The sequence below is a fragment of the Myxocyprinus asiaticus genome, chromosome 21 (assembly GCF_019703515.2).
Source record: "Myxocyprinus asiaticus isolate MX2 ecotype Aquarium Trade chromosome 21, UBuf_Myxa_2, whole genome shotgun sequence".
Taxonomy (NCBI): Eukaryota; Metazoa; Chordata; class Actinopteri; order Cypriniformes; family Catostomidae; genus Myxocyprinus; species Myxocyprinus asiaticus.
In genome coordinates, this window is record NC_059364.1 from 11,995,517 (window position 1) to 12,021,984 (window position 26,468).

The window sequence follows — 26,468 nt, forward strand, 5'->3', positions numbered from 1 at the left end:
AGATTATTTTACTCTGGACAGGGTCACCCAGCAGGGTTGTTCTGTCTTGACCTGGAACCATGAGCAGCCGCGATAAGAAAGGAGGATGATTTTCCAGGGGTGGTAGCGGGAGATATGGCGCATACATTTTTGCTTTACGCAGATGATATTTTATTATTTGTCTCCGACCCTTTTAGATCTATGCCTTGCCTCCACAGAATTATTAATTCCGTTTCTAAGTTCTCAGGATACAGAGTTAATTGGTGTAAATCTGAAGCTTTGGATCTGACAACATACTGCCCAGTAACAGCTTTCCAGCCGGCGCCTTCCAGTGGCCCAAACAGAGCATTAAGTATTTGGGCATTTTATTCCAAGCAAATTTGTCTGATTTAGTTGGAGTTAATTTTGACCCCTTAATAAAAAGGTTTTTGAGCGATGTGGACAGGTGGGCTTCATTACGTTTATCTATGATTGGGAAGGTTAGTGTTATTAAAATGAATTGTATTTCAAAATGTAACTACCTGCTACGATCTCTCCCTGTAGATGTCCCCCTCTCTTATTTCAAGCAATTTGATAGCATAGCGAAGTCCTTCATTTGGAATGGTAAACATCCCAGATTACATTTCAATAAGTTACATAGGCCGATTGACAAAGGTGGGCTAGGCCTATCCAAGATTTTTTTTTATTATTATGCATTCAGTCTCAGACATTTGGCTCATTGGTCACTTCCACCTGAGAGAGCCCCTCCTTGGTTTTGTATTGAACAGCAAGTCCTTACCCCTATTTTGCCATTGCAAAGCCTTTCTATCAAACTAACCGGAGAGGTTAAGTTACACCCCGTTATCTCGCACTTGCACTCAGCATGGACAAAAGTGTTCAGATTGTTTAATTCAGACGTTTATTTAAATGTTGCCTCAAGCATATGTTTGAACCCTAAATTATATATTAATAAGTTCCCTTTATGCTGGTCAGACTGGATTGTGAGGGGGGTTACTATACTCGGTGACCTATATGAGAGTGGATTATTGAGATCTTTTGAAAATTTGGTTCAACATTTTAGGATTCCCAGATCTCAATTCTATAGGTATTTACAGCTGCGCCACCTGCTCTGTATTGTTTTTGGGAGTAGCATACATTTAACCCTACCCCAACCCTTACCCTAAACCCTTACCCTAAACCCTAACCCTAACCCTAAACCTAACTCAACCTCATGAGCAGCAAATGTGAATCTTGTGAGAATTTTGTAGAACTGCATGTAGTTGCGTAATAAGTACATTTTATTGTATGTATTTTAATGTTAATACATAATAGTTAAAGCCACCTAATATTAAGTGGGACCAAGTATTTTAATGGGAAAATATATCACCCTTAAAAAATATTTTTAAAGAGAGTTTTGCTGTTGTTGTTTGCTTTTTGCTGTTCTTTGACATGTTAACATGTCCTCTCACTGGTTTCCCAGGTGACGTTATCGATTATGTCAGAGTGGAGTTCTCGTCAGGTTCACCTGAATGAGGTGGGCAACTACCTGATTGAGGTGACAGACCCACAGACTAGCCGCACCATTTCAGATGAACTCTGCAAGATAAATCTGCTCTGGGCTGACTTTGCCAAAACAACCCAGTTTGTGAGTCACACATCATGTTTAAACATGAATATGTACAGCCATGGTTACTCTATAAAGCATTTAAAGAGGTGTGTACATCTTGACTGAGGATAATGCTTTTTTTTTTTTTTTTTTTTTTTGTCAGAATGCATTGGACAGACAGTCTAGCAGATAGTCAGCAAATAGTCAGCATATACCAAAGAAAATGCAGTATTTTTAAGAAAGCTGTATGTTCCAGGCTTTAACTGATGAGCCCATGGTTGCCCCATCCAGTCCTCACATGGTTCAAGCCTTGATGAGGGAGGCCACTCAGCTATTGAAGGAACCTGTGGAGGTGGTTTCTGGACCACTGCGTACCTACACAAAGCGACTGCAGGTATGCACACACTCTCACACCCACACATACAAAAAATACACAGTATAGACTTAATTTTCTCAACCTATTCCCTTCCCTATTCTCTTTCATTAGTTACTATTTCATAATTACTTAGATTCATGTTGCTTTGTCTTTTGGTTTTCTAAATTTCAAGGGATAGTTCACCCAAAAAAAATAAAAAAATAATGTTCTCCTTTACTTGTTCTCGTGTCGTTCCAAACCCATATGACAATCTGTCTTCTGTGGAACACAAAATTAGATGTTAGGGACTAACAGCCTCTGTCAACTTTCACTTCCATTGAATGGAAAAACATGCAACGAAAGTGAATGGTAACCGAGGCTAACATTCTGCCTAACATAACCTTTTTTGTATTTTCTTTTTATTCTTTCAGCTTATGATGAAGAAGATAAAGGATGTTGATCTAGAGGCCCTCTCCCCATCTCTAGATTGTTCTCCAGAAACCCTGAGCAAATTTCAGCAGGCCATTCCTGAGGTAAACAACTGTAGCCAACTTCCTTGACACGTCTGTGTGTGGTGGCTCTTGATGCCTTGACCCCAGCCTCAGTCCATTCCTTGTGAAGTTCACCCAAATTCTTGAATCGATTTTGCTTGACAATCCTCATAAGGCTGTGGTTCTCTCGGTTGGTTGTGCATCTTTTTCTTCCACACTTTTTCCTTCCACTCAACTTTCTGTTAACATGCTTGGATACAGCACTCTGTGAACAGCCAGCTTCTTTGGCAATGAATGTTTGTGGCTTACCCTCCTTGTGAAGGGTGTCAATGATTGTCTTCTGGACAACTGTCAAATCAGCAGTCTTCCCCATGATTGTGTAGCCTAGTGAACCAAACTGAGAGACCATTTTGAAGGCTCAGGAAACCTTTGCAGGTGTTTTGAGTTGATTAGCTGATTGGCATGTCACCATATTCTAATTTGTTGAGATAGTGAATTGGTGGGTTTTTGTTAAATGTGAGCCAAAATCATCACAATTAAAAGAACCAAAGACTTAAACTACTTCAGTCTGTGTGCATTGAATTTATTTAATACACGAGTTTCACAATTTGAGTTGAATTACTGAAATAAATGAACTTTTCCACGACATTCTAATTTATTGAGATGCACCTGTATACAGTTGTGCTCAAAAGTTTGCATACCCTTGGAGAATTGGTAATCTATGTACCATTTTTAAAGAAAACATGAGTGAGCAGGCAAAACACATTTCTTTTATTTCTTATGGGATTCATATTCAACTGTAGGTTATAACAGAATGGCACAATCATAAAACAAAACATGGCAACAAAGAAAAAAATGAAATGACCCCTGTTCAAAAGTCTGCATACCCTTAGTTCTTAATACTGTAGTATTATATCAATAGTCAATAGCTGACTATGAGGCCCCAAATTCTTGCAGGTGGTATAGCTGTCCATTTGTGCAAAATGCCTCCAGGTCATGCAAAGTCTTTGGTCGTCTTGCATGAACCGCACGTTTGAGATCTCCACAGAGTGGCTTGATGATATTAAGGTCAAGAGATTGTGATGGCCACTCCAGAACCTTCACCTTTTTCTGCTGTAACCACTGGTGGGTCAACTTGGCCTTGTGCTTATGGTCAATGTCATGCTGGAAAGTCCAAGAGCGTCCCATGCACAGCTTTCGTGCAGAAGAATGCAAATTGTCTGCCAGTATTTTCTGATAACATGCTGCATTCATTTTGCCATCAATTTTCACAAGATTCCCCATGTCTTTAGAGCTCACACATCCCCAAAATATCAGTGAGCCACCACCATGCTTCACAGTGGGGATGGTATTCTTTTCAATATAGGCCTTGTTGACCCCTCTCCAAACATAGCACTTATGGTTGTGACCATAAAGCTCTATTTTGGTCTCGTCACCAAATTACAGTGTGCCAGAAGCTGTGAGGCATGTCAAGGTGTTGTCGGGCATATTGTAACCGGGCATTTTTGTGGCACTGGCGCAGTAAAGGCTTCTTTCTGGCAACTCAACCATGCAGCTCATTAAATTAAATAAAAGATAGTTTTGTTGCATGATCAGTCATATTTTCAAAATCAATGCCAAAATTTCACAATTTCTGCCAGGGTATGCAAACTTTTGAGCACAACTGTATATATATACAGTACTGTGCAAAAGTCTTAGGCACATAAGATGTTTCACAAAAGCATTTGTCTTAAGATGGTTATTTATATCTTCAGCTATAGTGTGTCAATAGGAAATAGAAATGTTATACTCCCAAACATTACTTTTGCAAATAGAAAAGATTAGAATAGAAGAACAGGGAGCCCTGCAACATATATCTTGGCCCCCATAAATCCCCCCACTAAACATCATGTGAGTCTGTGATTACATAAAGAGACAGAAGCAGTTGAGACAGCCTAAATAGATAGAAGAACTGTGGCGAATTCTCCAAGAAGCTTGGAACATCCTATCTGCCAACAACCAAGAAAAACTGTGTCCAGGTGTATCTAGGAGAATTGGTGCTAATTTAAAGGCAAAGGTGGTCACACCGAATATTAATTTAGCTTTTTTTATGTTTACTGGACTTTGTATGATATTAAGTGATAAATGAAAACTATTTATGTCATTATTTTTGAAGACATCCTCACTATGCAACATTTTTCACAAGTGCCTATATATATATATATATATATATATATATATATATATATATATATATATATATATATATTATTATTATTATTTATTTATTTATATAAATATATTATTGCTGTCAGTCACTTTTTTAATCACGATTAATCACATAATCTTTCATAGTTAATTGCGATTACAGTAATAGCAGATTTTGTAAGTGCTGAAATTTGACTCTATATATTCTTCTTTTCCTGTCAAAATTCATTTATTTCCTTCTTAGAAAATATAACAAAACAAAATGTAACAATAATGCTTTATTGTCATTTTCCAAACAAAGCCTTTAACAATTTTAAGATAGAAATGCAATAAAATAGCACCAATGTAAGCAAAATCAAATGTTTCCCAAAGTCTAAGTGGGAGGTTGACTAATTGAAAAAACTAGACCCCATAGGCTGCGTACTCTTTGCAATACGCATTAAATCTCTTAAACCCTCATCCTCCACAAAATTAATAAGCCAGCAGGCAGTGGCTATACACTGAATATTGAATTCACGTGATTTGCATCAGGGCATCAAGCGCAGCTTTGAACTCCACATGAAAAGCGCTGCAAACAGTGACTGTGTTTGGAATGGCAAACTACCCATACAATTCTTAGTGCTTCTGTCACATCTATGTATAACAGAAATAGTAAGAGTAGGATGGTAGTATGCTATTCCGAAAATGACCAACGATTCGAAAGCTCAGCAGCAACTGGTACAAAGTTGAATTATATTAACAGACACCCCTCACAGGAGAACTCCAACATGCTGTGCAGCATTCCCTCATCAGTGCTATATATAGTGTTTGGCTTGTAGGTGATAGTTAAGATTTGACATGCGTCTGTGGTAAAATTCTGACTTACAAAGGATGCAAAGTACTGTTTTTGTGACAAGTCCCATCTGGGTTTGTTTTGTAAGATGTCCTTTCTCCATCAATTGATTATTGGCACTGAACTGCTGTTCTATGTTTCCTTTGCGTACGTCAGTGTATTGTCCCCACAGGACACATCGCAAATTTTCTTCCCTATTCCAAACTAGTGTTTAGAACTTACACAAAGCTGAATAAAATGCCAGAATCTAAATTGAAAATTGGTAAATGCGAAAAATTTACGCAGATAAACATTTTTTATTAATTGCATGCATTAGCACGTTCGTTTTGACAGCTCTATATGTATGTCTGTATATCCAGGTGTTGCAGACACTCTGTGAGGCTGAACAAGTGTGCGATGAGCTGCGTCTGAGTGTGAGTGGGTTAGACGGGCGTCTAGCTGAACTCATACACTGGGAGACTGAAGCCAGAGAGCTTTACCAGCTCCTGAAAGAGGAACCACACAGGCAGAAGAGAGGACAGGACCCCAGAGCCAGGGTGAGTAAATACTAGCACTATGAAATTTTCTTTCTCTCTCTCTAAGCTTAAAATATGGGTAGTGGGAAGCCAGTCTTGATTTACTTGGATTTAATTTTCTTTTTCACAAATGTTTGCGATTAAGGCCTCTCCTCTCTTCTCCTGTAGCTTTTGATTTCGAGGGGACTACAGTTAGAGGGCCAGGTGGTTACGGAAGAGCAGGATCTGCAGATCATGGTAATGACGGGTCAGAAGACTTCACCACTGCAGTATCTCATCGCATCCACCATGCAGGACAGAGTCCGCACTGCTGTGGAAAAGTCACAGGTCTGTCCAGTGCTTTTAGATTAACAGTAATGATTCAGCACCATTGTATTTGCATCAATACTGTCCTGAGGCATTTTTCTTTATATTGTATAACTGAGGACACCGAAGGCTGTAGGTAAATGCTTTAACTGCTTGGTTTGAATTTTGACAAAGTGTCACAATCACCAATAGATTTAAAGGGGTCATTACATACTCTTTTTTTAAATAATGTTTATAGTTTTTTTCACAAAAACAATCATAATTTAGTCATATATAATAATTTTCCACCCTGTTTCTGGTCCTTTGTCTGAAACGCTCAGATTTAAGCTGCCTGGCCTTTAAGACTTCAATATAAACGCCCACTGTTGTGATTGGCTAACATCATGCAGCCCTTTCAATAGAGCCATATTTGAAACGCAATCTGAAGAAAATGAATGAACTCCACAAGACCACAACATTTATAAAATTAAATTTCAGGATTAACATATAACCCACATGCATCACATTTCATCTGAATATATTAAACTGTTCTCTCAAGCAGCACCTTAAACTATCAAACAGTCATTAAATGAAATTGTTTACTTACTAATTTGCAGTCCAGTAGTGTTTTTTTGGCCCCATCCTTCAATAACAGTTTCTGTAACTGGTTCACATGCAATCACGCTCATAATATGAGCAGAAAACGTACAATCCTCACTGAGAAGTTATGAATACACATAAACAGTCCATGGTGGTGGCATTGGACTGCTTCAGCTGGCTTCAACAGGTCAAAGCAGAGACACTGGTCTTCACATCACATTTTCCTGGTTTGTTTACACACAGAATGGCATGTGTTTCTCCCAGTCAGTGGCAGCAGCAGAGACTCGTTTTTAAAAGTTGTGTTTGTACTGCTCTTTAAACTTGGCACACATCACCGAAAACGCATCAAAATTCCTCATGTCATGACCCCATTGAATTCTAACTGCGGCAAATAGGGCAAGTTAGTGGTCATGCAACATGGCTTTCCCAAACCTATACAATCATAATGTAAAAGATCAAGTATAGGGTTAAAACAGCAATTATGCATTATAACATCAATACTGTTATCTGTTATTTCCTGTAATGCCTATCCATGAGTCACCTTTTTTTAGAATTGTATGCAGTTGCATCATTATTATGAAATGTTGCTGAATCTCAACAGGAAGCAGTAGGGATGCTCAGCTCCTTGGGGGCTTGCAGAGACAAAAGCCCTCCTAGAGACCAGCCACCTGCCAAGATCTTTGTCCAACTTCCGAAAACAGAGGAAGAGCCCCAAGCATCCCAAGCTGCAGCCCTCAAGGCTGAGCCGTGTAGTCAGTCTGTGCCCATTATTGTTGTACAAGAGTGTGAAGATGAGAAAAGGAGTCCACAACAACAAATACAGCCGTATGAGCAAGGGGAACACTCCCACACTCAGTCCACTGAACTGAATTCACAAAAAGTTTCCCAGGTTCAAGCAAGAATAGAGATACATCACATAGAAAGCCAGCAACAGTGGTTAGAAATGCAGAACCAAGAGCAAGTGCAAGCACCAATAACTAGCCAGCAAACTCCACAGAACATACAACAAGCGACATCACAAGTTCATGCTCAACAATTAGCAACACTACCATCAGAAAAATCCCAACAAGAGAAAACCCATCTGGCATCCTCTGTACCAAAACAGCAGATAGTTCAAGTACAAACACCAGCCCAGCCACAGCCTCAGTGTCAACCAGAGACACAATCACAGAAGGAGGGTGCAGGCCAACAACAGGTTCCAACCCAGCAGAAGATGAGTGCAAAGAAGTCCAAGGCACGTCTACAGAACAGACCTTGGCTTCAACAGGGGGGTCAATTGGAAAGTGTTACTCAAAAACCAGCTCAGATGGTGCCACAATCTCTGTCAGAGCCAGAGGATATAGGTCAGATAAGTCCTCAAGCACCCTTTCAGCCTGTAGTTGCTTCCAGCTCACCAGAGGCTCAGGAACCTAATCAAGATGTAACACAGGCACAGTCGAAAAGCATTGTACAGAGTGAGTCAAAACGCCTGAAGCAACCACAAGCAGGGCAACCCCTTGTAGTGGCACAAAAACTACCTCAAATTTTGTCGAAAACTCCAGAACCACCAGTGACCCAAAAGCAACCACGACAGCCAGCAACTTTTCCAATTCATCAACAAGTTCTGACCCAACAACAACCTCAACTCCCTATTTTAACTCAAGCTCAAACAGCTACACAAAAACCACAAGCCACTGCATCCATTCAGCAACCTCAAACACAAACTGTGACACAACAACCTCAAGTGATGATTCAGAAACAGTCACAACCTGAATCCATGATTCCCATACAGCCACATGTTATGGCCCATTGGCAGCCAAAACAGACTATAGCTCAATCTCATCCTTCAGTGCCCCAACCACAAAGATTTCCATTAGCCCAAGCAGTACCCCAAGGCATTTCCAGACCAGTCCAACAGTGGCCAACAACTTTCGTTCAGCCACAAGTAATGCAGAGAAAAGAGTCACCACAGGCTGTAGTTCAGTCCCAGCCACCCTCACAGCAAGCTCAGACTGTTATTTTTCCTCAAACCAAAGGTACATCACCCATAAAACCCAGAGTCATCTCTATGCCCAGACCCCAGATGCCTGTCCAATCTCAGACCCAGGTCACAGCACAGAGCAACACACAGCATATGGTTCAACCACAGGAGCAACCCCAGTGGAGTCCAATTACACCAGGAGATGTCACCCAACCTTACCCCAAAGTCCAAGGACCAGTTTCTGTCGCTGCTCAAATGCAGCCTCTGGCCCATTTTCAAACTCATCCCCAACCTCAATATGCCCATCCAGCTCAACCTCAGCAATGGCCACCAATAAGACCAGGAATAGTCACCCAGACCTACCCCACTGTCCAAGTTCCTGGTCAGGTAGTCCAACCTCAACCTCAATTGCTAGTTTATTCTAAAAACCAGCCACATTTTCAAGCTCAGCAGTGGTCATCTCCAAGACCTGAATCATTTCCCCATTCTTATGGACAGATAAGACCTCAAGGTCCAGTTCAGCATATGGTTCCCTCCGAAACATGGAAGCCTGTCAGTCAAGAGGTAGTTAGTCCAGTATACCCCAGGGTTGAGACTCAAGGACGAGGACAAAATCAAGCCCTACAGAAACCACAAAACCCTCAACTGCAATGGGATACGTTCCGGCCAGAACTTCAGCCTCAGGTCTCCTCCCAGACTATGTTCCAAGGTGTTCCTCAGCCAGTAGCTCCATGGAATCAACCACCTGCTCAAGCTCCAATAAGACTTCACAGTCCACAGCAGCCTCAGCAAAGTCAGCAACAATGGGGTCTATCCATGACAGTGGCGTCATCTCAAACTCACATCAAAAGCCAAGAAGTCCAGGCTTCGCTTCAGTCCCAAGTCCCGACAAAGCCCCAGTTACCAGCACAGAAACCATCCCAACAGCAGTCATCTCCTCGGGTTAAGCAGCCAGCACTTGCCCAGGCTCCTCCTCAGGCCTACACTGAGGCTTATACAAAAGCACAGGCCCTGGTTAGGAATAGATTCGAGGAAGCCAAGCACTGTCTTCAAGAGCACATACTTGAAGCTATCAATGTATTCAAGGACAAGCATATGACGGACGAACAGGCATCATTTAAGGAGGTTTGTCTGTTTTAGATGTCCCTTTAGTTGGTTGTTGTTCCTTCATTGCTTGTAAGCACAAAAAAGCCCAAAGGCATTAAAATATATTGTTGTTTATAAATTCTTTAAACAGAATGAGAGATAAAACTTTTAATTTACCAACGTATTTGTACTGTATGTGTGTTGTGTTTTTCATTCAGAAGACACTTAGGACTCTGGACACTGAGCTCCTTGAAGAGTTCTTGAGGGCTGTGGAAGGAATTGAAGCTTTCTGCACCCCATCTGAACTTAGAGACATGGAGTTTTTCACCCAATCTGTTAGAACACAGTGGGAGGTATAGTATCTGTGTAGTGATATTTGTGCATGTTTGTCTATATCTCCTGTGTGACTTGTGGTATAGTTTTTAACTATTTTCATTTTAAATATTGTCTAACAGAAATGATCTTCACTATATGTAACAGTTGATAAAACATATCTATATAACAAAAAGCTAAATTTATTTAACAATAATTTGTTTGTGTGTGAAGTTACAAACATTGAGGTTGTGTGCTTGCTTTTGTTTGTTTTCATTTAATTACATGTTCAAATATCAGCATTTTTTAAGCAATTTGAGATAAACTGTCTGCATTTTAACCGTATGGTTGAGACACGTGAGATGCATTTTAAGAAAGAAAAACTCAACCGCAGGCCTGAATCAATATCAGAATCAAAAGGAGAGGTAAAGTAACAGCTACTCTAACTGCAGAGCGTGAACAGACATATTGTTGAATGGGTGTGGTGATTAATTTCTCTTGGCTACATTTTGTTATCTTCTTTGATTTTTTTTTTGTTTTTGTATCTGACATCAAGGATGTAACCAAAGGTAAAGGTAAAAATTGAAAAATTATTTTTCCATTAGTTTGAAAAACCCATGTTGATCAATGACTATTCTGAGTATTGGGGCGTAGTGTCCACTCTCAATGTCTATGGTGGTTACAACCCTTTTGTCATTTACATATGGTGTCCATTAATCCCAGGGACATTCATTAATTTCTTTCCTCTTAACATCACAACTCTCTCTGTTTGTTTAGTTTGGTTTTTTGGCATGGCACATAACTGTACATTTGTATTTCCATGGTTTTTGCAAAGGTATATGTACGTATTGCAAAAATAAGTAAAATGCACAATTGAATAACAGTGTAAAGTAAATAAATTAAAGAATAATAATGTAATGACATCTAAACAAAAATACATTTAAGGTCAAATAAAGGTCAAAGTAAAAATAACAAAAAGGAACGATATAGTTTTTTTTTCAATTTTTGTTCCTGCAGGCCTGTTTTTCAGCAGATGGCAGCCTGGCACAAGCAGGGCAGCAGCTGGAAGCTCTGAAGGAGTTGTGTGATACTCTGAGCCCTGAGGATGCACACAGGCTTGCACAGGCCCAACTCAGAGAATGTGAGAGACGACTTGCTGCCATCCAGCGGCAGTTCAGTGGAGACCAAGATACACTTCCTCCAGACACTGGGTAAACAGAGAGAGAAAAAGAGCCTCTCTCATATGAATTATTTTTGTCAGATATTTTTGTTTAACTTTTGTACAAGTGCAGGTCATAATTTTAATTGAAAAAAAGAGCAACAATTCATGCTGAAATCTGTTGTCTTCATCTTGCTGTTGAAAAGACCAACTGTCACGGATTGCAGAGAATGACAGAGGCTCAGGACCCAAACGCAGAGTTAAAAATTAAGGAATTTATTAATAAAAACAAAAGGGCAAAAATCAAACCAAAACTCCCACAAGGGGGAAAAACAAACTACCCCTTTGGGGAAAAAGGTATCCAGGCTGGGGCAGAGGGTAATGGGGAATAACAGGACTGACCGGACTGGAAACAGGAACATGAAATAACACGAATCAACACCGACTGTAAACATAAGCACACAAGATGAACTGGCACTGGACAGCACACACGAGGAGACTAAAATAGGGAGAGAAATAAACAGGTTAACGAGACAGGGCAGGTGAGACTATTAAACTAATAATGGGCAAACAAGGAGGCGGGGTATGATGTCAGACAGAGACACACGCGGCGATACAGAAACAAGACAACAAAACACCCGATTGACATGAGCGCACATCTCCAAGACAATAAAGCAATATACGCTCAGGCCAACCGACAGAACAGATGAGAGAATGTGCAGCAACGCCAAACAAAGCAATGCCAAGCATTCCCACACAAAACAAAACCTGAGCGTACATCGCGAGGCAAACGCCACATGATGCACGCAACAGGTGACAAAATGAGACAGGACACCTGTGAGAGAGTTTGGCCACACACACACCTGACACCTCAGACTGAAGTGACCGAACCTCAGCACAACATGAAGACAGCTTGCGACCCGGGTGCACAGCGCAAAGCAAGCACAATGCGTGTCAGCATTCGTGAGAGACAGACATAGATTATTGACGCGAGTGCATGCCGCCAAGGTGATAAGCACAATGCACTCACACCAATATGAGACAAGACATGGAACATGAGTGTCCAGATCCTGACACCAAAACCAAACCAGACAGAAGGGTCAGGATCCAGATACCGTACTCTGGACATGAGACACGAGACCGACTGAAGAGCGCACGGCAGAGAAATACAAACCCGAAGCCGTGCACTCAAACAAAGAAAGACAGAACATGGAGCATGAGTGTCCGGATCCCGACACAGACCGAAACCGAACCAGACAGGAAGTCAGGATCCAGACACCATGCTCCGGACATGAAACAAGACAGACCGAAGAGCGAATGGTAGGAAATCACAACCGGACCCGTGCGCTCACATAAAGACAGCACACGAAACACAAGACAGACATGGGACGATGATGCCATGGTCCTGTCAGACAAAAACCCAGACTGACAGAGTGACAGGACTGTGACACCAACTTAGTTCAGCATAAAATTCCATGCAGGTCCAAGTTGGTTTATGCTGGTTTGGTGCTGGTCTAGCTGGTGCACCAGCATAGCCATGTTGTTCTCCATGGTCTTTCTAATGAAGCTGGTTGACCAAAGGAGGCTTGCTGGTTAGGTTAGGCTAGATTAGCATACTATCATCACATGCTGGGGATTAGCATCCAATATACAGTATATGCTTGTATTTTCAGCAGGCTGATATTTCTGGCATTTATAAATGAAATTATGCTATTTAGTTTGCTATGTCAATTCCCTTACCAGTTGATTTCCTTTTCTTGTTTGTATTTATTTCCTTAATGCCTAATAGTGCTCAAATCGAGCAAATGAAAGAGCCACCCACACAGAAAGCGCCAACAGCCCCACCATCTGCTGAGAAGCCCAAAGAGGTTATTGTTTCAGAGGTACAGCTTTATTAATGTTTTACAAGGCATTTGGTTTTGTGTAATTTAAAGTTATGAATTAGTTGGATGTCAAGGCCTACATGTTTTGAACTAAATTAAGATACGTGACCAAATGGAAGCTCTTTTGTACAGTTTGACTGACTGGAAGATGTTGTTTTAGGCTGCTACACCAGTTAGCCCCCAGCGGCTTAGGACTGTGGAGAAGAAAGAGATAGTGAAACAAACAAGTACAGAGGAAGACAGGTATGGAGATGAAAATGAGAAGAGCTTCTGTGTTTTGCTATATGTGATTGCATGTGGTATTTTGTCAGAATCGTAGGGTTGATATTGCACTAGAACATTTTCTTGGCCTTCATAGGTACCGCAGCTGCAGATTTGCGCTACAGGCTCAGCTGAACAGGAATGAACAATGCATGCTGGGAGATCGTCCCTCAGAATCAGTCACTCCCACAGACCTGCAGAAACGGCTTAGAGAATTTAAGGTAATGCACAGCATTTCCTTTCAAGCAAACAATTTTAGTTGAATTGTGAATTTAAAGCTATGAATTGTGCATTTTTTTTTAACTATAATTTTCAATTACCACATCACATAATGTTATGAATATTCATGACCCAAGTAACAGAGTTGCTGATGACACAAAGCAATGTGAAATACCTGAGGAGTGATTGTGAATGTTTTAGCCCTAATTATGAAACTCTTATGGTAAAAATGCAACAGCGAGTGTCATTTCTGGAAACGCTAGTTATGTAGGTAACAGTGGTTCTGTTCATTCCAAATGACCGAATAACTCTAGTGGTCATCCTGAATTCACAGAACCACAGTTACCTACGTAACTAGTGTTCTGTTTCTTTCATCCTTAAGCACTAGTGGATGACTACTACCCACATAGTCATGAGGAATGCCACCCACCTAAAAAACAGTCAAGGCTGTCCCTGAAGAACCACTGAACTCACAACAACATTGACCTTGTAGAACGATCAAAGGTACACGGAGAAGCCTAGGTAACATCTGCACAGATATCTGCCATAGAGACTCCTCTAAAGGCAGCCCAAGATGTAGACACAGCCCTAGTTGAATGACAAGAAATACTTCCTGGCAGGGGCTTTTGGGCTTTCTTGTATGTCAGAGTGATCACCTCCACAATCCAATGTGACAGTCTCTGCTTAGATACAATGGCACCCTTCCGGACACTACCATAGCAAACAAATAGCTGATCTGTTTATCTAAGAGAAACGGTAGCATCCACATAACACCTCAAGGCTCGCACAAGACACAAGAGGTGATCCCTTGGCTCATCTGATTGAAACGAACTCTGAAGTGCAGCCAGATTAATAGACTGATTCACGAACTGAGGAAACAGAACTTTAAGAAGAAAAGATGGATTTGGCTGAAGCACAATGCCAGAATCATCTGACAACCAACGCATGCATAACTCACTAACAGACAATGCATGTAACTCACTGACTCGCTTAGTGGAAGCGATGGCCAACAGAAAGGCAGTTTTCAAAGATATCCACTTAAGGTCAGCCGTCTGCAAAGGTTTGAATGGCAGCAAACAGAAAAATTCAAGCACAAGTGGTAAATCCCACACAGGAAAATTGGGATTGCGGGCTGGCCTTAAACATCTTGCACCCTTTAAAAAGCTACAAACGAGATAATGGGAACCAAGAGAAGAACCATTAACTGGTACATGATATGCAGAAATGGCTGCAACGTATACCTTTAACGTGGAAGCTGCCTTGCCTGCATCCAAAAGATGTTGCAGAAAACTCAAAACTCTTGAAACCTCACAGTGTAGGATCCAACCCATGATCCCTGCACCATGAAGAGAAAAAATTCCAACATGCAGTGTACAGCTGACGTGTGGATGCAGCCCTAGTCCTAGCAGTAGTATGAACAACAGCAGATTCACAATCAGTTAGAAAAGGATTGGACCCAGAGGCCAAACCCAAAGCTGCAGACGGGTTGGATCCGTGTGCCAAACACTGCCTTTCATCTGCGATAGCAGATCCTTCCAGAGTGGAAGGTGCAATGGTCTGCCCACCTATAGTCTCAGAAGTATGGGAAACCAAGGCCTGGCTGGCCATCGGGGTGCTACAAGGAGCACCCTGTGGTTGCACAGGGAGATCCTGTGTAATGTCTCCCACAACAGTGGAATAGGAGGAAATGCATAAAGTAGGCAGTTCGGCCACTGGTGAGAGAGTGCATCTTGTCCTAACTGGCTGGACGTCTCTGTCCTCGCAAACCACAAAAGATCCACTTCTGCTTCGCCGAACTGATGCCATATGCTCTGCACCACATCCGGGTGAAGCCTCCATTCTCCTGGATGCCGAAGATCCCTTGATAGAACATCTGCTACCTGATTGCTCGATCCCAGGAGGTGAACTGCCCTCAGTGATGCTAGTCGGGAAAGAGACCAGGTGAGAATCTTGTGAGTGAGATGCTAGGACTTGAGCGACTTCGTGCCACCCTGATGGTTTAGGTGGAACACCGTCAAGGTGTTGTTGGACCGAATGAGCACATGATGGCCTGCTAGAACCAGCAAGAAATATTGCAGGGCTAGGAAAACCTTGTGTAACTCCAGGAGGTTCATGTGGTCTGTGGACTGATCTTGAGACCAACGGCCACAAATATCCCTGTGATTCCATGTTGCACCCCACCCCATGAGGGAAGCATCGGTCGTGACCACCTCCCAATGAGAATGAATGACCCCTAGCGGTACACCTGTCATTAAAAACTCCCAGCGATTCCATTGTGTCAATGCATGAACACAACGGTGGGAAACAACAATCAACCGATGACGATGTCTGGTGGGGTTCAACTGCAAATTGTTGTTCCACCGCTGGAGAGGCCTGAGGTGGAGCAAGCCCAGTGAAATCACATAAGTGGCGGCAGTCAGCATCCCCATAAGCTGTAGTAACACTCTGTATGGTAACATCATTCAGACATCAGACATCAGAAGACTACAAAGGACAGTTCGGACTGCTGAGAGGATTATTGGTTGCCCCCCCCCCCCCCCCCTTCAAGAACTATACACTTCCAGAATGAGGAAAAAGGCTGGAAAAATCACTCTGGACCCCACTCACCCTGCCCACTACCTTTTTGAACTGTTGCCTTCTGGCCGACGCTTCAGAGCTCTGAGCACCAGAACCATCAGTCACTGGAACAGTTTTTTCCCTCAGGCTATCCATCTCATGAACAGATAAATTGACCCATTGAGCAGTAACTATGTGCAATATACAGTTTTGTCTTTTTTATATTTATCCAACATATCCAACCTCTTCTGCCATTTCATTCCTCTGAAAAAAAAAAAAATATTATTTGCACTGTACATAACAGATTTGTTTTTGCACTGTACATAACAGATTTGTATTTGCACTGTACATAACAGATTTTATTAGATTTGCACTACCCATGTGTATGTGTGTATGTATGTATGTGTGTGTCTGTACGTATGTGTATAATTATTTTTATTTTTTATTATTATCTATGTCTTGCTGCTGTTTTTTTATTGTTTTTGTATTGTTGTACACTGGAAGCTCCTGTCACCAAGACAAATTAATTGTATGTGTAAGCATACTTTGCATTAAAGCTGATTCTGATTCTGATTCTGATCATTCCCAGCTGGAAATGAGCAAGGAGCTGTAGAATATTGTATGCCCGAGCATGTGACAGAGTGGCAGACATTACACGAGAGTCCAGAGTCACCCCAATGAAAGTAACCGATTGCACTGGAATCAGGCAACTCTTTGTCTCGTTTATAGCGAGATCCATTTTCTGCACATGCTCTAAAAGCAGTCTGGTGTCGCAGACAGCTTGATGTCTTGTGGGGGCACAAAGCAGCTAGTCGTCCAAATAAGGAAGGCTCCGCATTCCTCTGGACCAAAGAGGATACAGAGCTGCACTCCTGCACCTCGTGAAAACAAGAGGGGCCAGAGACAGACCGAATGGTCTTACCTTGAATTGGTAAGCTTGGTTTTCGAAACTGAATTGAAGAAACTTCCTGTGCTGAGGTGCAATCGGAACATGAAAGTATGCATCCTTCAAGTCGATGCTTGTAAACCAATCCTCCCTCGTGACCAAAGAACGTCGGCTGCATGTAACATTCGAAAAGGCAGAGTTTTCAGGAACAAGTTTAGAAGACTTTAATAGAGAATTGGACGATAAATACCGTCTTTTTTCAGAACTAAAAAATAAGTTGAATAAAAACCCTCCCTTTGAACAAGGGGATGAACCTTTTCAATGGCTCCCTTCTCCAACAGAGAACAAATTTCCTGAGAGAGAGCCACTGAAGGAACAGTGGGCTGCCAGAATTGTGGCAGTAAGAGTACCTAGTTCACGGGTCACATGGCCCATTGTCAGAAGAGCTGTCTGCAGGAACTGAGAAACTGAGTCAACGTTTGCCGACTCCAGTGTACTGGTGGTAGCGAGGTGTAATTGACAGAATGTATTCTCAGCGTGGGTTATATAGGCAGCAGATACGTACGCCTTTTTCAGCAGCGAGTCTGTGTGACCACATTGGGCACTGGGGCATCACACATTGCCCCGTAGGGCCTCGTCAGGTGGCACCACCAGGTCTGCGACAGGCTGCTCTATTTCTGGAACACGGCCCACCCCGATGGAATCTGCTTCAGCCATAGACGCTAGCTTACATGCGGTCTTTGACCAGCGCTTAGGCGCACAAGACCCCGTGAAGGCATTTGAGAATTCTGACACAAAATATTTGTACAGTGTCATAGCAAAGGAAGTTGCAGCTGAGGACTGTCTAAAAAAGACACTGGACTGGGCTGGTTGGGCAGGTGACTTGTCCAGCCCTAGACGAGCAACCGCCATCTGAAGCACAGCCGAAGTGTCATCCGAAGAGGATGGAGCCTGTCCTAATGACTGAACTGAATCCCCAATAGAACCCTCTGCAGCTGAAAGACCAGAATGAACATCCTGTTGGGAAGGTTGCACAGTAACATCCACAGCATTCATATGATCATGAAAAAAAGAGTCAGAAGCACTGGTAGAGAGCACGTCCAAGTCAGAATGATGTGAAAGAAAATAGGAGTCAAGAGGCTCTTCCCCAATTCCTTTATTGAACTATCCTCATCTTCCTGTGTTATGGTTCCTGGAGTGGCAGGCACCATAGGCTGAAGCGATTGAAGAAGTTTTAGCTCTGACATCTCAGAAGTAAGGACAGCAACTGTCTTAGAAAGTGAATTCTCCTCCATATGATCGCTCCGTAGATGCACAACGTTTCTGAGTGCGTGTGGTGGGGGGTAACTTTGACTCCCCGAGTTTCACCGTTGAACTAGGGTCTAGCCCAGCTAGACGGAACCACCTCTCCTACATAGGCAAAAGACTACAGTGCAAGCACGGGTCCGTGATAGCCTCTCTCAAATGCTAAATTCCCAAACAAGGCAGACAGACATCATGGCAGTCATCAGGGAGAAGAGGATTGGGACACAGCTTACACGTCAGTTGGAGGCCGGTGGCAATAGAACCCTGAGCCATGATCACTTCGTTAAAAACACCCCGCGATAGAACCGAAAGGTTAAGGTGAGCAGAGCGGTAAATATCCCGGGGGAGATACCACGACAGTGAACAAAAAGTAATACAATTCATCCGGATAGAACCGAAAGGCAGTTCAGCAAGGAATGGTCACAGGAAAAAATGGAAAAAAGAATATATCTACACTGATAACTGACCGTCGGATTGCACTGAGGAGCACAGCGTATCACAGAAATCTGAATAGAGATTTAGATAATAGATTAAAAGTTAGCTGGGAACCGCAAACTTATGAGCGCAGTAAACACAAGCCACTGGATAGCACCGAGATGCACGAAGTGTTACTGACAGATCATGAAAGTATATCAATTGAAAAACAAAACTCACCAAACGGCGACAAAATAATCCAACCCGGATCCAAAAGGTTTAGGAGTGCGCTGTCACAGCTTGCGAGGATGATACCTCGCTGCTCTAGTATGCTGCACTTGACAGCGCGGGATCACATGAAGAATAATGATCTATCGCTATCAGGCGAGAAAGCGAAAGAGGCTGAACGCTGAACTAATGTGGCTATTATCCTCAAGGCTCAGCATGTGTCACTACATGACTTTTTTAGTATATTCTATCTAGCTGGCGCTGCGATAATCCACTAGTTTAAGCGCCGCTTCTTGCGGTCAGAAGGAATGAAACAGAACTTTATTTTTTACATTTAAAAATGAGTGTATCCATGGCAACTATACAGTGAATCCGGAAAGTGTTCACAGCACTTCATTTTTTCCACATTTTGTTATGTTACAGCCTTATTCCAAAATGGATTAAATTCATTATTTTCCTCAAAATTCTACAAACAATACCCCATAATGACAACGTGAAAGAATTTTGTTTAATTAAAAAGAAAAAAGAAAAAAAAATCACAAGTACATAAGTATTCACAGCCTTTGCCATGACACTCAAAATTGAGCTCAGGTGCATCCTGTTTCCACTGATCATCCTTGAGATGTTTCTACAACTTGATTGGGGTCCGCCTATGGTAAATTCAGTTGATTGGACATGATTTGGAAAGGCACACACCTGTCTATATAAGGTCCCACAGTTAACAGTGCATGTCAGAGCACAAACCAAGCCATGAAGTCCAAGGAATTGTCTGTAGACCTCCGAGACAGGATTGTATCAAGGCACAGATCTGGGGAAGGGTAAAGAAAAATTTCTGCAGCATTGAAGGTCCCAATGAGCACAGTGGCCTCCATCATCCATAAATGGAAGAAGTTTGGAAGCACCAGGACTCTTCCTAGAGCTGGCCGCCCAGCCAAACTGAGCGATCAGGGGAGAAGGGCCTTAGTCAGGGAGGTAACCAAGAACCCGACAGTCATTCTGACAGAGCTCCAGCGTTTCTCTGTGGAGAGAGGAGAACCTTCCAGAAGAACAACCATCTCTGCAGCACTCCACCAATCAGGCCTGTATGGTAGAGTGGCCAGACGGAAGCCACTCCTCAGTAAAAGGCACATGACAGCCCACCAGGAGTTTCCCAAAAGGCACCTGAAGGACTCTCAGACCATGAGAAACAAAGATTGAACTCTTTGGCCTGAATGGCAAGCGTCATGTCTGGAGGAAACCAGGCACCGCTCATCACCTGGCCAATACCATCCCTACAGTGAAGCATGGTGGTGGCAGCATCATGCTGTGGGGATGTTTTTCAGCGGCAGGAACTGGGAGACTAGTCAGGATTGAGGGAAAGATGAATGCAGCAATGTACAGAGACATCCTTGATGAAAACCTGCTCCAGAGCGCTCTGGACCTCAGACTGGGGTGAAGGTTCATCTTCCAACAGGACAACGACCCTAAGCACACAGCCAAGATAACAAAGGAGTGGCTCCGGGACAACTGTGAATGTCCTTGAGTGGCACAGCCAGAGCCCAGACTTGAACCCGATTAAACATCTCTGGAGAGATCTGAAAATGGCTCCCCATCCAACCTGATGGAGCTTGAGAGGTCCTGCAAAGAAGAATGGGAGAAACTGCCCAAAAATAGGTGTGCTAAGCTTGTAGTATCATACTCAAAAAGACTTGAGGCTGTAATTGGTGCCAAAGGTGCTTCAACAAATTATTGAGCAAAGGTTGTGAATACTTATGTACATGTGATTTTTTTTCCGTTTTTTATTTTTAATAAATTTGCAAAGATTTCAAACAAACTTTTTTCACGTTGTCATATGGGGTATTGTTTGTAGAATTTTGAGGAAAATAATGAATTTAATCCATTTTGGAATAAGGCTGTAACATAACAAAATGTGGAAAAAGTGAAGCGCTGTGAATACTTTCCGGATGCACTGTAGACATTTAAAACTGATGATGTTTATAATGCGTTTCAATAGAGGCAGATAGCTGTATCCTTCTTATCGAATTGTTCCTAAAAGTGGCAGTACTAGACTTGGTATGTGTTTTGAAAGACCTGGTGCTGTGTCTTTTAGGCTCTATGGGATGAGACGGAGTCACTATGGAAGGAATATGAAGCGCTGTGTATGCAGTGTGTGCAGTTTAACGAACGCAGCATTGAGCAGGACCGAACGGAGCTCACTGTCAGGTGGAGAGAGCAGAGGTCACAGTTACAGTGCAGGTGTGTGTCCATCACAAAAACAATGCTGCAATTTGAAAATTTGTGTTCAGACATTATGTTATACTGGTTTAAAGTGGGTTTAAACTTCAGCACTGAAATAAATATTCAGATAACAGCACATTACAGCTCCTTTTTTGTCTGATTAACATTTTTTATTGATTCATATAGAAAACAAAGGAAAGCAAAACATATATACACAGAATCAACATTTAACCCCCACTATTACCCCTCCCAATCCCCAACCCCACCCTGACCCTCAACAACATCCCTGTGGTCACACATGATTATAGACACACACAAAAAACATACACATAAAAAAACTAAAAAAATATAATAATCACACACATTTAAAACTAAACTTCTCTCTCCACTGCCCCTCCCCGAAAGCCCTCCAAAAACTGCAAATAGCTGCCCCATTTCCCATCGAACAAATTCCAATTCCCCAGCCTTCTACACGATGCTTCCTCGAAAGCCGCTACCCTTCTCATCTCCGTGCACCATTCTTGAAATGAGGGCACTCCAGCCGACTTCCATCCCCTTAAACAATTTGTTTGCCGATCATAACACTGGTTAGGACCCAATTTTTTTATATGTTTATCCCCTATATTGATGACCGCCCCATCTCCTAAAATACAGAGTCTGGGGCAAAATGAAATTTGAGTGCCCAATACATCACACATAAAACTCTGAACCTTCAACCAAAATTCTTGGATCTTAACACACCACCAAAAACATGGGTTGTGTCTCAATCTTCTGATTGGCATTGCCAGCAGGAGGGTATGTCTTTAAGACCAAGCCTATACAATCTAGAGGGGGTCCAGTAGAATCTATGTAAAATCTTGAATTGCATAAGGCGCACCCTTGCATCTCTAGATGCAGACTTGACATTTTTTAGAATCCTAGCCCACACTCCCTCTTCCTATATCAAGTTTAAATCTTTCTCCCATAATCTCTTGACAGAAGTTAAAGCTCTGTCCCCCAGACACTGAATTAGCAGGGAGTAATACACTGATGCCTCCTGACCTTTTGCAAAAGCTGTACTCCCAGAGTATCTGATGTCTCGGGGGGTGTATGCTACTCCCAAAAATAGTACAGAGCAGGTGGCACAGCTGTAAATACCTAAAGAACTGAGATCTGGGAATCCCAAAATGTTGAACAAATTTTCAAAGGACCTCAACAATCAACTCTCATATAGGTCACCAATTGTATTAACCTCCCTCACAATCCACTCTGACGAGCAGAAAGGAGACTTGTTAATACATAATTTTGGGTTCAGCCATATGCTCGAGGCAACATTTAAATAAATATCTGAATTAAACACTCTGGACACTTTTGTCCACACCGAGTGCAAATGCGAGATAAGGGGGTGTAACTTAACTTTTCCGATTAGTTTGATAGAAAGGCTTTGCAATGATGAAATAGGGGCAAGAACTTCCTGTTCAATACAAAACAAGGAGGGGCTCTCTCAGGTGGAAGCGACCAATGAGCCTAATGAAGCCTTTAATGAACTATGCAAATACTGAAATGTAATCTGGGACGTTTACCATTCCAAATGAAGGACTTTGCTATGCCATGAAATTGCTTGAAATAAGAGAGGGGAACATCTATAGGGAGAGAATGTAGCAGGTAGTTGAATTTTGGAATACAATTCATTTTAATAACATTAACCTTCCCAATCATAGATAAATGTAATGAAGCCCACCTGCCTACATCGCTCGAAAACCTTTTTATTAAAGGGTCAAAATTAACTCTAACTAAATCACACAAATTTGCTGGGAATAAAATATCCAAATACTTAATGCCCTGTTTGGACCACTGGAAGGTGCTCGGCTGAAAAGCCATTACCAGGCAGTACGCTGTCAGAGCCAAAGCTTCAGATTTAGACCAATTAACTCTGTATCCCAAGAATTTACAGAAGGAATTAATAATTTTGTGAAGGCAAGGCATAGATCTAGTAGGGTTGAAGACGAATAATAAAATATCATCTGCGTAAAGCAAAAGCTTATGCGCCACACCTCCCACCACCACCCCTGGAAAATCATCCTCCTTTCTTATTGCAGCTGCTAATGGTTCCAGGGCAAGACAGAACAATAAGGGGGAAAGATCCAGAGTAAAATAATCTGAAATTAATCCATTCGTTTGTACTGCCGCTACCGGGTGTCTATCAAGTAACTTAATCCAACCAATAAAAGTATTCCTGAACCAGTACATTTCCAAAATCTTAAAAAGATAATCCCATTCTACCATATCAAATGCCTTTTCGGCATCAAGTGAGATGGCAACGACTGGAGTCTGATCATTCGCCACTGACCACATGATATTGATGAAACGCCTAATGTTATCAGAAGAGCTATGGCCCTGAATAAACCCCATCTGATCTATATGTATAAGAGATGTCATAACTTTGCTTAATCGGTTAGCCAAAATTTTGGACAATATTTTAACGTCTAGCTGGATCAGGGAAATTGGACGGTAACTCTTACACTCACTCGGATCTTTGTCCTTTTTAAGAATCAGACTAATCTGGGCTTGCGTCATGGTTTGTGGAAGCTTTCCATTCTTTAGTGATTCTGTATAAATTTCTAGCAAATGTGGAGCAAATTCTGTAGCATAAGATCTAAAAAACTCCAAGGTCCCGGAGCCTTGCCTGTAGGCAAGGCCTTAATTACCTCACCGAGCTCCAAGTTTTGCTCAGCCGTCAGTTTAGGAAGTTCTAATGGTTCCACAAAGTTTCTAATATTCTCATCAGTAGATGAAAACGTGGACTCTCTCTGTTTTATGTATCTAGCCAGAAGTTTTCCTGCCTTGTCCCCCGACTCAAAGTATGACTGTCTTGCCCTGAATAGCCAAAACTCCACCTTCTGCAACAAAATAGTATTATATCTGTTTTTCAATCGGGTCAGTTCTCTGAGGCCATCAGACGACATTCAGTGCTTCAGCTCTGCTTCTGCACTTTTAATATTCCCTTCCAACTCCACGAGTTCTCGTGCTTTGGATTTTTTGGTGAATGAGGCATACTGTATGATCCGGCCCCTAAGAACCACCTTAAATGCCTCCCAAGCAACGCCCACAGAGGAAACTGAGGACCAGTTGGTCTCCACATAAACATTGATTTCAGCCTTTAACATTTGTTGGAATTCAGGATTTTGCAAAAGGGATATATTAAAGTGCCAACTATATGATTTCCTTTTCTCCATATGTGGCAACACCCCTAAACTCACCAGGGCATGATCTGAGACTAAAATGTTTCCAATTGAGCAATGAACAACAGATGAAATGAGGGACTTAGATATATAAAAAAAAATCTATTCTAGAATAAATCTTATTGACTGATGAAAAAATGTATAGTCCCTACCAGATGGGTTCAAAAGTCTTCAAATATCTGTAAGACCAAGATTTTTACACATCCTGTTAAGCATTAATGTTGCTCTAGGGGACACTTTTGCTATGAACAAGGACTGAGTCCATCAAAAGATTAACGTCTCCTCCCAATATTATATCATGAGGGGTGCCAGCGGCTTGCAATATCTCCTCAAGATCAATAAAATAGTCCTGATCATCAACGTTAGGTGTGTAAATATTAGCCAAAATAAGACTTTCCCCCTGAATTTCTGCTAAAACAATAATGACTTTTCCTAATTTATCTTTAAAGGGGTCATGAATTGAAAAATCAAACTTACCATGATATCTTGACATATAAGAGTTCATTGCACTATAAAACATCCTGTAAATTTCAGAACCGAAAACTTCTTCGTTAGTCCAAAAAAAGGCTTTATTGAAACCAAGGTGCCAAAATGACTTGTTCTCTACTTCCTCCTCACTAATATGTCATAGTGAGGTATTACATTAACACAGGCCAGCCTCTGCATAAACAGATCAATGCCTACTTTATCGTCGACACTGCTTAGGCCCGCCCACTGGTCTTGCAGTTAAAGTAGAGCGGTGAGATTATTTTTGGAGCAACAGGAGGTGTCACGATCGCCACGAAGATGTCAAGACGTTGTGCAGTGCCAGGTAGTGGGAAACTTGATTTCTTGCATTTGCTTCGCAAGGATCCCAACATTAAGAAAGAGTGGCTGACGTTTATTTTTAGTGAAGTCCCGGATTGCGTCGGTTAGAACGTGTTTGTTTGCTCGCTTCATTTTACCGATGATTCTTTCAAATACAAGACACAGTTTGAAGCAGGCTTTGCAGAGAGACTTAAATTAAAAGTTGATGCAGTGCCAACTACATTGGACCCGACAGTGATGTCGCAAAAAAACAAGTGTGAGTATCCATGTTAATTATTTACTTTGTATGTTACAGACTGTTAGATGTGTACAGAGTATTTGATTTGATCCTAGTGATTTTAGATGCTCGTGTATTAGTTTTAATGCACAGGGATCTCTAAGCAGCATATATTTTCTTGTTCTGTTGGCATGATGGCACAATTGCCACAGATGGACCTAAAGAGTATTGATATCAATATATTTAGATAAACTCTTTCCTTTTTAATGAAAACATGAATCATTGTAATGAACAATGTATGCGTTTGTCACTACACTGAATATATGATGAAAGATGATTATATGATGAACGACAGTGCGACACCGGTGAATGTATCCTGTATACGTTTACATGTTGCACGGTAAGTGTATCCTTTCACAGTTATAAATGTGATAGCACTATGTATTTACACTTTATTTGGTACTGTCATGCGTTACTCAGCATTTGTAAAACAGAGAAATGATTCACTGTTGGAAAATGCCCCAACTATGTAACAAGATACATACCGTTGTGTCACTTCTTGGTTTAAACAGCTATAAAAGTAATACCTATTACACAAATAGACAAGTAAATTACAGTGATTACTTACCACACTGTCACAGACTGTAGTATCCATGGTGTTTGTGGAGGGGCTTAATTCGGGATCAGATTCTGGCTCAAACATGTATTGATGAATTCCTCCGGTTGTCATTTTTTTAACCATCCAAAGTTTTCAAAACAACCCCACACGCTCGTAATGGCAGGGGCGTTTACACTTATCCACATGCAAAGATGTTACCCAATCACAGCAGTGGGCATTTACACTGAAGTCTTCAAGAACGCATGCCCCAAAAAACGGAGCATTTGAATCAGAGGCACAAAAACTGGAT

At 41.8% G+C, this 26,468-nt stretch overlaps 1 protein-coding gene across 1 annotated transcript in view; it reads left to right on the forward strand.

Annotated features, from left to right (window-relative positions):
- The window catches only part of LOC127411675 (nesprin-2-like), a 166,842-nt gene that overhangs the window by 20,031 nt on the left and 120,343 nt on the right, over window positions 1–26,468 (forward strand). The window contains exons 18-29 of the mRNA XM_051647390.1: window positions 1,439–1,603; window positions 1,821–1,958; window positions 2,351–2,452; window positions 5,789–5,965; window positions 6,113–6,271; window positions 7,431–9,914; window positions 10,094–10,228; window positions 11,205–11,398; window positions 13,136–13,229; window positions 13,390–13,472; window positions 13,588–13,711; window positions 21,188–21,333. Coding sequence (XP_051503350.1) covers window positions 1,439–1,603; window positions 1,821–1,958; window positions 2,351–2,452; window positions 5,789–5,965; window positions 6,113–6,271; window positions 7,431–9,914; window positions 10,094–10,228; window positions 11,205–11,398; window positions 13,136–13,229; window positions 13,390–13,472; window positions 13,588–13,711; window positions 21,188–21,333 — 4,001 coding nt within the window. The remainder of the gene's footprint in view (window positions 1–1,438; window positions 1,604–1,820; window positions 1,959–2,350; window positions 2,453–5,788; window positions 5,966–6,112; window positions 6,272–7,430; window positions 9,915–10,093; window positions 10,229–11,204; window positions 11,399–13,135; window positions 13,230–13,389; window positions 13,473–13,587; window positions 13,712–21,187; window positions 21,334–26,468) is intronic.